The following is a 13,585-nucleotide window of genomic DNA, read 5'->3' as shown; positions in this document are numbered from 1 at the left end:
TAGTAAAGAAAAAGACACATTTTTACATACATAGTATGTAAAAATAAATAACCAACACAGCTAGCAGGTGATTCTCTGAAGTAATGACATTCATTATGAGGAAAATACAATTGGGGGACTGCTAGTAAAATGAGATCTTGCAAAGGAAGCCCACACATGCACTGTTATGTTTGCTGGCTGACCTTATAAGGGTCAGCTGTATCCTGCCAGGCCACGTGGAACATGTGTCGGATTTCCTCTGCCAGCCCGATGCGAGCGCCACTGTTGGCTGCGATGTAGATCCGCGGGATGCTGCTCTCCCGTGCCATCTCTGAGGCCCGCAGGAACAAAATGTCCTCCTGGGGCCCAAATGAGCCTATATTGTGTGTGATGTCGTTACTTATGACGATGATCTCACGGCCTGCTGGATATTCTGGCGTGCGCAGAGTCATCCGCCACGCCACCATGCCAATCTGTGCAGACAGAACAGAGTAGACATTTTGATAGAGGTGGTGGATAGACAAATAAAAAGGTCAAAACAATCTTTAAATTTGTTTAATGTCTGTATTCATGCATCAAACTAAGAAGACTGACCTCGTTGCCCCCGGGCAGTCTGTTCATCTGCACCAGCTGACCTTGTGCGTCGAGGACCAGCTCTGTGAAGGTGAGCAGCTCAGAGGGAAGGGGGCATTTGGGTAAGTGGGCAATGGCCTGGTAAGAGTGCCACAGCTTTTTCAGAGCCTGGAACAAGAAATGAAATAGTCAGAATAAATTCCGTCACGCTCATTTGGCCTAATCGGTATTTCTAGGTATGGTTGTATGGTACCTGTCTGAACATTTCTGGAAAGTCATAGACATAGGTGGTGCCCAGAGACTGCGCCTGGAAGCGCTTCGACTGCAGCAGGTCCTTGGTCACGTAGGGGGTGTTGATGAGCATGCCATGCAGCGGACCTTGCTTGTCTCCATATGCTTGGAACATGATCTGAACAAAGAGGGACAGAGAGAGTCACTTTAAAGATGTGCCGACCTCTTGACCGTGCCTAAATATCACGATGAGAATGAGTATCTGTCGTACCCACTGCTAAAGCATAAAGCGATACAAAGTATATGATGCAAGAATTCTATACACATCATACATGATCAGGGCCATCAAACAGACAGGATCATTCAATTGTGACCCATTCGTGCAGGTTTGTTTGATGCAGGCACTTACACTCACAAGTTTTGCTGAATTGGGCCAACACAAACCTTGAAAAAGCTCAGCAGCATGTTTTTGTTTTACCAAAATCATTCCCCTCCACAATAATACCAGCTTTATCTTTGCAACTACACTTATTCTAAACTCAAGTTCAATCTTTTTTTTTTTTTTTTTTTTTTTTTTTAGGTGAACCGTGTTTAGAATCTTCAAATAGAAAACAAACTCAACAACTCTCACATTCCCTAGTATGGATGGTTGATGGACAGGTGTATGAATGGCTGGATGAAGTCTTACTTACCTGATCAGCTGAGAGTTAATTAAAGGGATATTACTGAAAAAATTGTCCACCGGGCTCAGGGCACAACACTATACTAGATATTTACTCCTACTCAAAAATCTTAAAGCCAGAATTTGTATATTCTACTGTATTTGAAAAAAAGACAACCCCCATCTTTGACTTTACACGAGAGGCTGGTAAACTGCATTCTGGGAGCTGAAACCCTAAGCCAGCGATGGGACAAGAAGCAGATGAGATGGAAGATGTATGAGTGCCCCACCTGTCGGTCTTTGGGCCCCACCTGTCCCGTTCGAGCATCAGTGACCTCCTTGTACAGGCTGATGTCCAGGTAGTAGCCTGACTCATTGGTGAGGAAGAGGCGGATGGGGATTTGCTTTCCTGTTGGAGTCAGGCGGATGTTAATTTTCAGTTCAGCCTGCAGGACACGCAGCTTCCACAGACGGCTGCCGTAACGCATCACCATGGAGCGCACAGACTCTTCAATCTGAAGTTCGGAAAGAGAGCAAACTCATTAATAACACTGTGAGCTGTGGTATGACTGTGTATAAGATATGTGCGTGTTTGTGATAGTTTCACAAACCTTAGACGGGTCCATGATGACTGTGGGGACAAAGTTGAGGAAGATATGGTTGCAGTCAGTTCGTACAGTCGTGTTGTTGAAAGCCACCTCGAGCTCATCCATGGCTTCCAGCAGCAGGCGCTCTGCCTCATTGTGAAGGTATTCAAAAGAGGCCTCCTGGTGAAGGAACAGAAGAAAGAAACTGTCAACAGGTGCAGGTATGACTGAGTAAAATCAAACGGAAAGGACAAAGAATTGTGAAGGAGAATCCAAACCCTGCGCAAACCACTTTTAAAAAAAAAAAAAAAAAAAGAGAAGAGAGAATGCAAAGGTTGCGCCTGCGTAGTCTCACCTTTGTGACCAGATCAGAGTGGCGGATGATGGCTCGCACAAAGAAACGGTAGTCCGTAACCTCTGTGCCCACCTCCACGCGGGCTGCACCCAGGTACAAGTGCATCTTGTGGTTGGCGCACGGGATGGCAGACAGGGCAAAATTGCGCATACGGTTGAGCTCCAACTGGAACGCTAGTGCCGGCTCCAAATGGCGATAGATCCTGTCCTCCTCAAACTTTTGAGAAACGGACACAATGACAAACAGAAACCACTACAGCATTCTAAATGAACATGCTCAAAGACTTTCCCAAAGAACTTCCTACTTTACAAGTTAGGCTTTCCTGCCATCATCTACTTCATTAACAGAAAATTGGCAATTTCAGGAGCACCGAGTTGATGTAAGAGTATAAAGATGCCTGTGAGCTGAAACACTGTATTAAGTAAATGAAATTATGGGCAATCTCGATCTCAGAAAGCTGCTAATGGGTGTAATTTCTCTTAAATGTGGGACATAATTAAAGAGTTCATTACTTTAATGAGTTTTGGTGGTGTCATTGTAGTGAAACTATCGGGGGTAACGGAGAGGAAGAGCCATCACCGACTGTGATAGAGTGAAATTCAGCAGTGCCAGGGGGGTGAAAAGTTGTTTTTTTCTATCACCACAATGGTCTCCCAGCCAAAGGAAAGTCAATCAATGGGTTCTATTTTTGAACATTTATGGGTTCATTTGCAATGTCGCAATAACCTGATGCATGTACATATCCTCCGTCTTTGCAATTTCTACCTGAGCAAACACTGATTTGGACCATTCAGAAGAGATTTAGATGATTTGACAAACCGTTTGTATTATCTAAACACCCACCTTGTCTCTGGCACGGAATGTGAAAAACTTAGGGAATTCTCTCTGTGTGGACAAAAGTGAGACAGAGATAGAAAGAACACAAATTAATAAATAATAGTCTCTATGACAAAAAAAGCATGGTTGTAAGCACATCAGGGTTAAGGATACTAAATCAGTTAGACATGTACAAGCTATAAACCTAATCACAGCAGGGGACAATAAGCTAAGCAGGGCTCTGCTACACCAGTAAGGACCGTGTTGTACATGCAGCCATCTCACCACTCACAAGGGCAATAAATAACATATCCCCATTTATCAGATGTAGTCCCCCCATTTGCCAAAACAATGCCAGACCGATTGGGCTCATCGGCTCAAAGCCTACACAACAAGGGGACTACGCACACATGCACACACGCACACGCACAATATTCACCTTCTGAGATATCGCGAAAAGAGGGAAAAAAACATTTTAGGATGAGTATGCAGAATGGTGCTGACTACTGAAAACCGCCTATGTGTAACAAGGGCCACATAATGATGGTGACGCGAGTTAGCATGATTAACTCTCATCAGAGACGGTTGTCCCATCCAAAGAAAAATCAAGGCCTATTGTCAAACACATGACAGCAGAGGCGAAGAGCATTCCTCAAATCTAATCCTGTTCTAAATCCCTGTCATTATCATCGAAATGCTAGTGGGTGTTCTGTTGATAAAGGGTCAATCCTGGGAAGATAAATGCAGCCCTGCGCACAACAGAGTGCATCACAAAACCGCTGTGATTGGGGGGCTTTGCTATTCATGCTAAAAATGTGTGCTCATGATACTGCATGGCACTTACAATTGACATTCTTGGTAACAACATCTACGCAAGGAGTTTGTGGTTCTGGGGTTTAACACCGACTGTCTGGATATTTAACGTGAACATTGGTAGGGCATGTTTGAACAGTTTTCAACCAAACGCATTGACGAAAAGAGTCACTCTTCCTCATTTCATTTGTCCTCCTCTACTTACATGAAACCTTTGGTCCACCTCACAGTTGACTTGCTTCCTGAAATCCTGTCATCATAAATGCAGCAAAAAGCAAGGCATGCAGAAAGAGATACAGGAAAATAAGCTCGAATTCAAAGGCAAATTATTACCACAGAATGTCGTTCCATACAAACAAAGTAATAAAGTATTAGTAATTACAAAAAGAAAGATGCGGAACAGTTCACTTGTAAAAAAATCTGGAGACATGCAGTTCAGAACTGCTGAATTGGTGACATGCAGGGCAGCACATTGTGGACTCCGGTAGTTGACTTAGTAAATATTAAACAGGGCCCTCACCTTCTGGGCCACAAGGAAAGTCAGCCTACGGATGCCGTGTTCAAACAGCATAGATTTCTGAAATGCAGAAAAAAAAAAAAAAAGAGGCAAAAATGTCAGGATCTCCAAAAATGTACTCTCACTGCTGAAATCAAGAAGCCTGGTTGTTTACTGCTCCCACCTTTGAGTGAGTAAACTCTCTGAATACAGCTGCCAGGCCGTCGTCATCAATGTCGCTGTCCGTCTTTATGGCCACATTCAGGATATGGATAGGCTCGTCCAGGACACTCTGGATGACAAAGCAATTACACGTTACACTCAAAAGTACACAGTCACGCAGGTCAATGACAGGCCTGTGACTCTCAGTTTTCGTCACCTTGTTGTCCTCTTCGCCATACAGGACAGGACTGCCTCCCTCTGGGAAGGTTGGACTTGGCGGAGGAGAGTCAGAGAAGCAGCTCAGCACGTCGTTTATGTTCCTGTAGAGGAGAAAAAAAAAAAAAAAAAAACCACACATCTAAGTAATCACAGGAAACGTTGTCTACACCTACCGATGGAATGCATCAAAGTTAAGAAACTATGAAATGGACTGACCTGGTGAACTCCTGGAATGAGCGGAAAGCGACCATGGCTCCCATGCGCTGACAAGGCGGCGTAAAGGACGCGTCAAGCAGAACGTCGCTGATGCTGGCTACGTGCACCATGCCGTAGTGGTTCAGGTTGGACGAGAATGACATCCTAGGGTATCGACAGAGAGCAATAACAATGGGAATCTGCCACACCACTAGAATGACAATGTGAAGATGTTCCCCATCACGGCAGTTTTGATCGCCCAGTTTTTGATGTGTGAAAACACACAATTATGTGTAAATTGTCGGGGAATTTGTTAGTATAAAAACTGAATGAAGTTAAAGTTATAAAAAGCAAGTAGGAATAAAATTAAAACACCATTGCATGTGAACAAAGGTCACGTGTTTGTCCAATTAAAACAAAGTGTTCCTTTCCTAGGAACAAGGAAACATAAAACCACCAGAAAGACCCTTCTAAGTATCCATGCTTCAGTTGGTTGGGTGTTAGTCCTTTAATTGAAAGAAGCTGTCCCAGAAGTTACACCCACTGAAAGCATTTAAGAGGTTTTGTGTGTCAAACCTGTCCACAGATTCTGAATCGGAGGCCTCTGTCTTTTCAGCATTATCATCCTTAGATTTACTATCTTTAAGGTCCTTGAGTTTAGTTGCCTGTAATCTAGTCTCCGCTGCTCTTGCAATGTCCAGGATCGGAGCAGACATTCTCCTGGCAGGACAGTCACAGTCAACGGTTTCAGTTCAGGGGATTTGCACTGATGTACAACAATTCCCCAACATGTAGTTTGCATTATCTTAACACCACCTCACATCCCAAGTTATTCTAAATATCCGCAATATTGAAGCACATACACGCAACCGTTTGCAATATAACACTCTTTCACAAAGACACAAACAAACTCACAGACTGAAAAAATGTGCGAGAAAGAGGCTGAATGCCAAGAGCCATGCTGTCGTCAGTAAGATTTAGAAACATTGCGTTTCTCGATCAGACTAAATTCCAGTAGCTAAATCCGTTTCATTTGGGTAATATTTACAGCACCAAACAATTTGTTGACTTCATCACCAGATGAATTCATTAGAACATGAACTGCAGCTAGCTAATCTACAGTTTACACTATTATTCTATGCAATGAAAAGAATGTTTACAATACCTGTTTAGAGTGGGGATGTTCCCTCTGCAATCAAACAACATTGATTACTAAGTGGTTAGTGGCTGGCATAAGGAGAGGAAGACAGTCAAGGTGTAGCAATGCGTGCGTGTGTGTGTGTGTCTGTGTGCCCTTTAACGTGATGGATGTATTTTGCGCTGATCAATATCTAAATGAATTTAATTAATGGAAAAATGGAGGATAAAGTAAATTGGTAGTGGCTCTCCAGCAGTAAACACACATTTCACTTCCTCCTGACTGCTCCCTTGACAACATGCATTATGTCCTGATAAAGTCAGCGAATCATTTCACACTCGTACTGGCTTTAGTTCACAGCGACGAGCCAAACGTGAAGGTTAGTTCAGACACGTACAATCACAGGCATGCGATCAAATGTATGTGTGATGGCATTTTAAAGGATTTTCAAAAAAACCTAACTGCATAAACAAGCTGAACCAAACATGGCAAAAGAAAAATACTAGCACTGCGAGGCGATGACAAGCAAATACACCGGAACATACACACAGAAAGAACAACACAGGTCGGATGCAAAAGAAATGCCACAGTACATCGGCTAGAATAAACTTCTTTTCATCCCGAGTTTGTGTATGGTTTCTCTGGGATCCTCAAGGTTTACACGGCGTAAGAGCGCCTCAATGTTCTCCCAGGACTTAAAAGGAAGGGCAACTGGGAGCTGTATTGCTCATGGCCAACACACACTTTTGACAAAAACCAAGATGAAGTATTTTTCAGTCTTGCAGAATACCTTCTTTTGCACATGAGGAGCATATACATGGAAAACAACGATGAACAATGGCAGATAGCTGGGAGAGGAACCGGGGCACCATGGATGACCTCAGATCATGAAGTAAACTCGAGCGCTTCACTGTTAGTGATTTTAAAATAGTGCCTTAAATATTCATCTTATAATAATAATAATAATAATAATAATAATAATAGGCATTGGAGTGACATGTTTTGTGTAACCACAGCACACCTCTACCTATGCTACAAACATCTAGACAGTTGCATAACACAGTGGCATGTGAGGCAAGAGGAGATGCAACTATAGAGGGAGCCACCAAATGATGCTGAGTGAGTAGGAGCAACAACCGATGCTGCCGCTAGGATATATACTAAAATTAACATAAAGCGATGGTCAAATATATACCGGTGCTGCCAACTTAACAGCATTGCCGCCACTGATGTGAAATTCAGTATCCATCCCTGTCATTAATATTGATCCCTGTCCATAGTGCCGGTTAAGTGGGGAGCAGCGGGAGAGGTGATGCACAGCACATGAGGGTTGCGGGCATTTTCTGTGCGTGATACCTGTTGGGGTGCGAGGTGGGAAGCATGAACTGGAACTCGACTATGCACGTGTGGTCCCTCAGTTGTCGATGCTGGACGCTGTTGAGCTCATAGGCGATGTAAGCTCTGCGAACGTACACCTAGAGATAAAGCCACAGAAGACATTAGTTTGATATGTGAATCGCCTGCATTGTAGCGTTCAACAAAAAAGGCAAATAAAGATCATTGCTGCCCTCACCTCAAGGGCAGCCATCCTGACGACCTGATTACTGTGGTAGAAGAAGTTGGGCAGAACGTCAAAAATGGATGTTTCTGAAAGGATCAGTTTCTAGAAAAGAAATGGAGAATTAGTCATCGTGAACACTTTTTTTTTTTTTTTTTTTTTCTTCCATTTTCAGAGCATTAGATGGAGCCAGCTCCTTTATCGCCCTACCTGCAGGTTCTCGATGCAGAATTGGTGTCCGTACATATCAATGGCAGAGAGGAAGATGGACTCCACCTGGTTGTGTCGTAGCTCATAGGAGGGGAGGTGGGAAGCTATCAACACCTGGATGCAACATATACATGGATTACTGTCAGTTCATTTATGTATGATTAAATGATTCGTTATAGCATCTATCTTTGCTACAGCTTTAATGTGTTTCTGAGCATTGCCAATTGTTTTATTCTAATTTTCTATTGTTTTGTTTTTCACCAATAGAATAGATAGTGACATCTGGTGGCGAGACTCATCGTACATCATGGATAAAAACATTTATCCTATCTAAACACGAAGAAGTCCTATGTATCTGGTTTTGGCTTTAAGCTGACACAACACCATATCACAAATTACGAATGACATCTGACCTGCCGGGCTCGCAGTGCCACCTTGGCGTTGGTCGTCTTGCTGAGCTGGGTGAGTTCAGTCAAGATGGCCATCAGTTCATCTGTCAGTGTGGGATCACGGCCACACAGCTGATCCTAGACACGGGAGAGGAGAACGTTACGTCGCATCGCTAGCTAGATATCGGACAACTCTTTTAGTTCTGACTCAGTAAGGGCGGACACTTACAATCAGCATAGTAACCAGCAGGTTCTTCTTGGTGACTTGAGCATGGGAGAAGATATAGTTGAGCACGTTTGCCATGTCGCCCTTGTTTTCCTCACGCAGCGCGAACACACACTTGTCATAGTGTCCTGTTAACAAGCCAATGTGTAAGAGCTTAGCACAGGGGGGAACTGAAGAGTCACAGATGCTGAGGAGTTTATTGGGTAAGAGCTCCACCGAGTGGACAGAATGAGTGAGTGCAACTCTTCTGAGAAACTTGGAAGGATAGCAAAGCTAAAACCCAGATTACTCTGGCATGTGTCAAAAACAATGAGCCCTTGAAACCAATAATTAAGTGCAGTCTCTCACCATTCTGAAACTGAATCTCTACTTTCAGGTACTGTCTGAGCAAGTCCATCACCACAGCCTTCATGTGACCTCTGATGCCGCTGCGATACCTTTTCAAGACAAACAACCACAGAGAAAAGGTTTCTCCCGACCTATTTATTATGTTCAAGAAGCTGGTCTGTGCAATCTGCCACTTTGGGTCATAGGCTGCGCTGTGTATGCGAGTGATCAAGTATCTCACTCACTTCTGCACCAGCTGAACGATGCTTTGCGTGTTCATAAAGAAGACTTCTCTCTCGGACTTCTTGTTCAGAGTAGCAGCATGGCTGTCCAGGATGTTTGCAATCTGGAAAGACAAACAACACGAGAATTTAATCCCACCAGCAGTGGAGAGTCATAAGCATTTAGTCGCACCGATGAACCCTCAGTTAGCTTGCTCCCATTATATCCAGAGTGGGATCCTAATTGAGTGTGATAGATAGATAGATATCTCATTAGAGGTGTGTCAAAACCCTTTTACTACCACTCATGTTAGTGAACTGGCCTTTCTTTGCTCTGCATAAACTATGCATGAATATATGAACGTGCACAAAGTTTTTATCAGTAATAACACTTCAAATCCAGTGGATTGTTTATATAATCCAGCAAATTGCTGGTAGACAGGCATCTTTTCTCATTAGACTGAATTATATTAGCAACTAAATATTTTGATATACAATTTGTTTGCACAAGAAACTGTACAAAAAGGACACAGTATTTTTCTAGCCAGCTGGAAAATTAGAGTGCAAATGAGCACCAGAGTTGAGAAATCCCATTGCTAAACTTACACCACTTTTAGACGCAATAAATCACTGGAAACCAAAAACACTCATTTATTATAACGTGGCACCGTTAAACATGTGCTATATACCAAAACATAACTAATTACTGTTTGCTGTGGGGGTTACCATAGAAACCTATTAATATTATTATTATTAATGGCAGAGAAAACTAAAAAAAACAAAGAAAGAGAACAATGAGGTTCTCAACTGGAGTTTTACTGTTGTTGACAAGGTACGCTTTCAGAATAATAGAGGGCGTAGTTAGCGTACCTGCTGGCTGGGAAACTGGCAGAGCACAGAGGTGATGTTGCTGGCGTACTGAGCCATCTCCTTCTTGATGGACTTCTCCACAGCAGGGGGGATGCGACCTGACACACTGGTCATGATGTCTTGAAGCTCCAACAGCGGCAGAGAGGGATCGCGCATGTTTTTCATCAACCTCTCCACACAGTCTTTCAGCTAGGACAGACACAAGGGGTATGTTGTTTAAGGAACTGCTCAGGGTCGGGCGCTCTGATGCCGACGTGCACCCATGTGTGTGTGAATTCTTACCTTTGCGCTGAAGAAGGGCTCAGGGAGACAGTAGCCGTTCATTATGTGAACAAGATGATCCAGTGTGTTGTGGAAGACTCTGTGTAGCTTCTCCCCTCTCAGGGCTACTGCCTGGATAACAGGTAGAGGCCCAGTGTGCAGCTCTGCCTACAAGACAAACATAAATATATATTGCACACATTTTACAAGATTTTCATGGTGCAGTCAAGAAGAAACTAGTCGGCATACTCTGAAATAAACAAGTTGAAGAAAACAATATCATGAATGTTTGTCCAAGAAAGTAGTCCAAAATTTGTAGTTTACATTTGTTGATCTGTGCTCCTTCTCTGCTATTAAGTCTGCCTTCCGACTTTGTTCAGATGTTTGCAGACACAAGCTTCCTTGAGATAATTGAGCCTTCATCTTTGTTGGCAATTTTCTCATGAATACAAATGCACACAACCAAATATCTATTGTATAGACTAACGACTATCCTCCACCGAAAGCGTTATAGATGCTCGTCAATGTATCAATCCACACCGACTCCGTGAGAAGCTGACAGAGACCCCTGCATTTTTTTTCTTCAAGTCTATTTTGTCGCCTTTAACAAAGCGCAATCTGCTAAAACAGCTGTTTAAATCACATAATTATCGAGCCGTATACGTGTTTTGAATGTATTAACCGTATCTACGCTGTATACATTACACATCGCTTGGCAGGCCTATGGGAAATCCTACCTGGCATACAGCGTATACCTGTGTGGATTTGCACGCATCAGACACACAGTACCTGTTGCACTCTGCTTGGGTCATCCAGTTGCAGCTTGGCAATGACACAGCCAGGCTCCAGAGCTGCTCCGGCCCTCTTCACAAAGTGAATACACCCAGACTCCATAGCTGTTAGGGTCATCACCATCTTCATCACCTGGAATTTACAAGTACAAAGTTGAAATCCATACAACTCAAAAAGTGACATGAACTGATTCCGGCTTTGTTGTGGATAACATAAGCCTTAACGTACTGTACCTCTATCTCAGCATAGCACTGGCCAGAAAACACGTGCCCGCCATCCTCGACTGTGTACTGGATGAGCTTTCCCGCTGAAGGAGATCGCAGCAGCGAAGGATCATTCTCTCTTTCAAAAACACAAGTCTTGTTCCCAATTGTGATGCGATACCTTTGTGGGGGGGAAATAAGATACTTTGTCTTAACAGAAACCAGAAATCAGAAGTCTTGAGTGTAACAAATAATTTCTGTAAAGTTTTTAACTGAATGAGGACATTTCCAGTCAAATCATACACAACCAGCTAAATAAACATATGCACATATTGCATTCTACCCTGTGGTGCAACTTATTTAGGAATGATTATATCATTTAAAAAGCGTTGTTTCCCCTTTACCTGTCCACCTCTTCCTTCATGTAGGTGGTGTAGCTGCTTCCATCATAAGACAGCAAAAGACCTCCGTCACTGAGCCGATGGACGTCCACCTCAGCAGAGGAGTGGTTCATGATGACCACGTAGGAGTTGGGACACTGGCGGGTCACGGTCAGGACGTACTTAGTACCTTCGTAGATCAGCTCCACGTCCACAGTGTTGAGAAGTGTGTGCGCTGGCAGCACCTGGCCCCTAGTCAGAGAGTAGAGGGGACCTCATGTTATCGATTTATTGTTTTTTTTCTAGTAGTATTTACTGCTTGCATCAATTGATTAAATGGATTAGTACAAAGCACCACATTTATACCTTTCCAGAGAATGCAGAAAGTTGGACACACTGTTCCTTAGATTGACATCAGCCACATGAAGAGCACCGCTCACAATTCCCAGCATGGTATCGGGACGCTCCGCCTGCACACAACATACATTTCACTGCTGAGCCAGGAAAAAAAGTTTCATTCAAAACTGCTTCGTACCAGTAGGTTAAAGCACAAGTCTTACTATTCTACTAATAGTATAACTATTATCTCAGATGTAGTGTGGTTTCAGCACTGACATCATAACACGGGTCAGTATGTCAAACACATTTGTTTCTTATTATAGTTTTCCCAGCGGCCACAGCTGGAACATCTCAACATACCTGCATCTTCTCTGAGATGAGCCTGTCCAGCCAGCCGGTGTCTATGGTGTTGTGCTGAAAGCTTTCAGTCTCCAGCAGCTTAATGAGGTATTCCACTGTGGTCCTGAAGTCTCCTCTGATGGACAACTCCTTCAGAGCCACCACCATGTTGCTAGAAAAAGATTAGGAGACAAAACCACATATGTCAACGACAAAAACCTCCGATTAAATAATTGCGTAAGAAAGCCCTCCTAAATAATTATTATCATTAACAATAAATAAATGTTCTTTCTGACTAAGCAATGTTTTTCGAAAATGCTGCGTGTACTCACGAGATGGCTTCTTCCCGATTCTCTCCCCAAGAGAAACAGTGTCCAAACTGGGAGTCTGCGAACTCATGCAGCCCTCCAGCCGCCGCAACGCTGAAGTAGCCCCACACGTTCTTATTGCTGCGGAAATTCAGCTCTTGCACTGTGCCGGAGCTCGGCTTGAAACCCTGCAATCACACCGCGCTTCATCTCGTAAACTGAACCACAATAACAGCTAATTCGGCACAGAGAAGGGTAACATTAAGAAGTGATAACAATGGCCTTTATTTAGGGTACAACAGGATTCTAATTATTTCTTGTACCGGGAGACAGTGAGGCTTACCTCATCAGGGTTTTCACTGGTGATGCGTGCTGCGATGACATGGCCCCGCGGGGAGGGGGCTGTCGACAGGCCCTCAAAGTCAATGGGAGAGTCTCCCCAGGGCTGGACCCCATAAAGCATCCTGATGTCTTTGATCCTTTGAAGAGGTATACCCATAGCAATCTGACAGGCAATAGAGGTATAGTACGACATCAATGCACATTTATGGAACAGATTCATGGGCCCTGGACAAACAGGGAAACACATCACGGCGAATGATCCACATACGTATTTCCTGACATGCTTATCTGACAGTTTTTCCGAGACAACCGATAAACACCATCTATCTGACAGACCATAAGTCCGGTTCATCCTTTGTGCCAGAGAAAGCGTGTGTCACTCCCACAGCAACATCCAATCAGCTTGGAAACAAAGCTCTCCCAGCAACACTGCCCTTCAGCTTGACTGCCACTGACCTATTTCCACACAATCCTAAACACACACGTGACCCAGTGCTGCTGCAACCAATGGATCTACTACACAGTATTTCTGCGTACTGCCTCCCTTCTTTTGCAGCCCGTTGCCATAGAGACAGGGGGGCCCCGTCTAGTGTTA

At 43.7% G+C, this 13,585-nt stretch overlaps 1 protein-coding gene across 7 annotated transcripts in view; it reads right to left on the bottom strand.

Moving 5' to 3' along the window:
• The window catches only part of acaca (acetyl-CoA carboxylase alpha), a 29,764-nt gene that overhangs the window by 10,622 nt on the left and 5,557 nt on the right, over nt 1-13,585 (bottom strand). For 2 of the 7 annotated variants that reach the window (XM_031857026.1, XM_031857027.1), the window contains exons 12-40: nt 12,992-13,153; nt 12,673-12,836; nt 12,362-12,512; nt 12,029-12,132; nt 11,687-11,914; nt 11,313-11,463; nt 11,077-11,211; nt 10,309-10,455; nt 10,027-10,215; nt 9,181-9,281; nt 8,957-9,045; nt 8,612-8,736; nt 8,407-8,520; nt 7,994-8,107; nt 7,799-7,888; nt 7,582-7,700; nt 6,253-6,276; nt 5,109-5,252; nt 4,891-4,993; nt 4,696-4,803; nt 4,536-4,592; nt 4,221-4,265; nt 3,230-3,271; nt 2,387-2,602; nt 2,056-2,211; nt 1,735-1,959; nt 806-961; nt 574-720; nt 183-452 (exon numbers count right to left, since the gene is read on the bottom strand). In XM_031857026.1, the coding sequence (XP_031712886.1) occupies nt 183-452; nt 574-720; nt 806-961; nt 1,735-1,959; nt 2,056-2,211; nt 2,387-2,602; nt 3,230-3,271; nt 4,221-4,265; nt 4,536-4,592; nt 4,696-4,803; nt 4,891-4,993; nt 5,109-5,252; nt 6,253-6,276; nt 7,582-7,700; nt 7,799-7,888; nt 7,994-8,107; nt 8,407-8,520; nt 8,612-8,736; nt 8,957-9,045; nt 9,181-9,281; nt 10,027-10,215; nt 10,309-10,455; nt 11,077-11,211; nt 11,313-11,463; nt 11,687-11,914; nt 12,029-12,132; nt 12,362-12,512; nt 12,673-12,836; nt 12,992-13,153 (3,876 nt within the window). Of the gene's footprint in view, nt 1-182; nt 453-573; nt 721-805; nt 962-1,734; nt 1,960-2,055; nt 2,212-2,386; nt 2,603-3,229; nt 3,272-4,220; nt 4,266-4,535; nt 4,593-4,695; nt 4,804-4,890; nt 4,994-5,108; nt 5,253-5,663; nt 5,808-6,252; nt 6,277-7,581; nt 7,701-7,798; nt 7,889-7,993; nt 8,108-8,406; nt 8,521-8,611; nt 8,737-8,956; nt 9,046-9,180; nt 9,282-10,026; nt 10,216-10,308; nt 10,456-11,076; nt 11,212-11,312; nt 11,464-11,686; nt 11,915-12,028; nt 12,133-12,361; nt 12,513-12,672; nt 12,837-12,991; nt 13,154-13,585 lie in introns of all 7 variants that reach the window. The other 5 variants (XM_031857028.1, XM_031857031.1, XM_031857025.1 and 2 more) reach the window with 4 other exon arrangements.

Source organism: Anarrhichthys ocellatus, unplaced genomic scaffold, assembly GCF_004355925.1.
Source record: "Anarrhichthys ocellatus isolate YVR2014 unplaced genomic scaffold, GSC_Weel_1.0 scaffold18, whole genome shotgun sequence".
Classification (NCBI taxonomy): domain Eukaryota; kingdom Metazoa; phylum Chordata; class Actinopteri; order Perciformes; family Anarhichadidae; genus Anarrhichthys; species Anarrhichthys ocellatus.
Note: the sequence above shows the minus strand (reverse complement) of the source record. Positions and strands in the feature narration are given on the sequence as shown.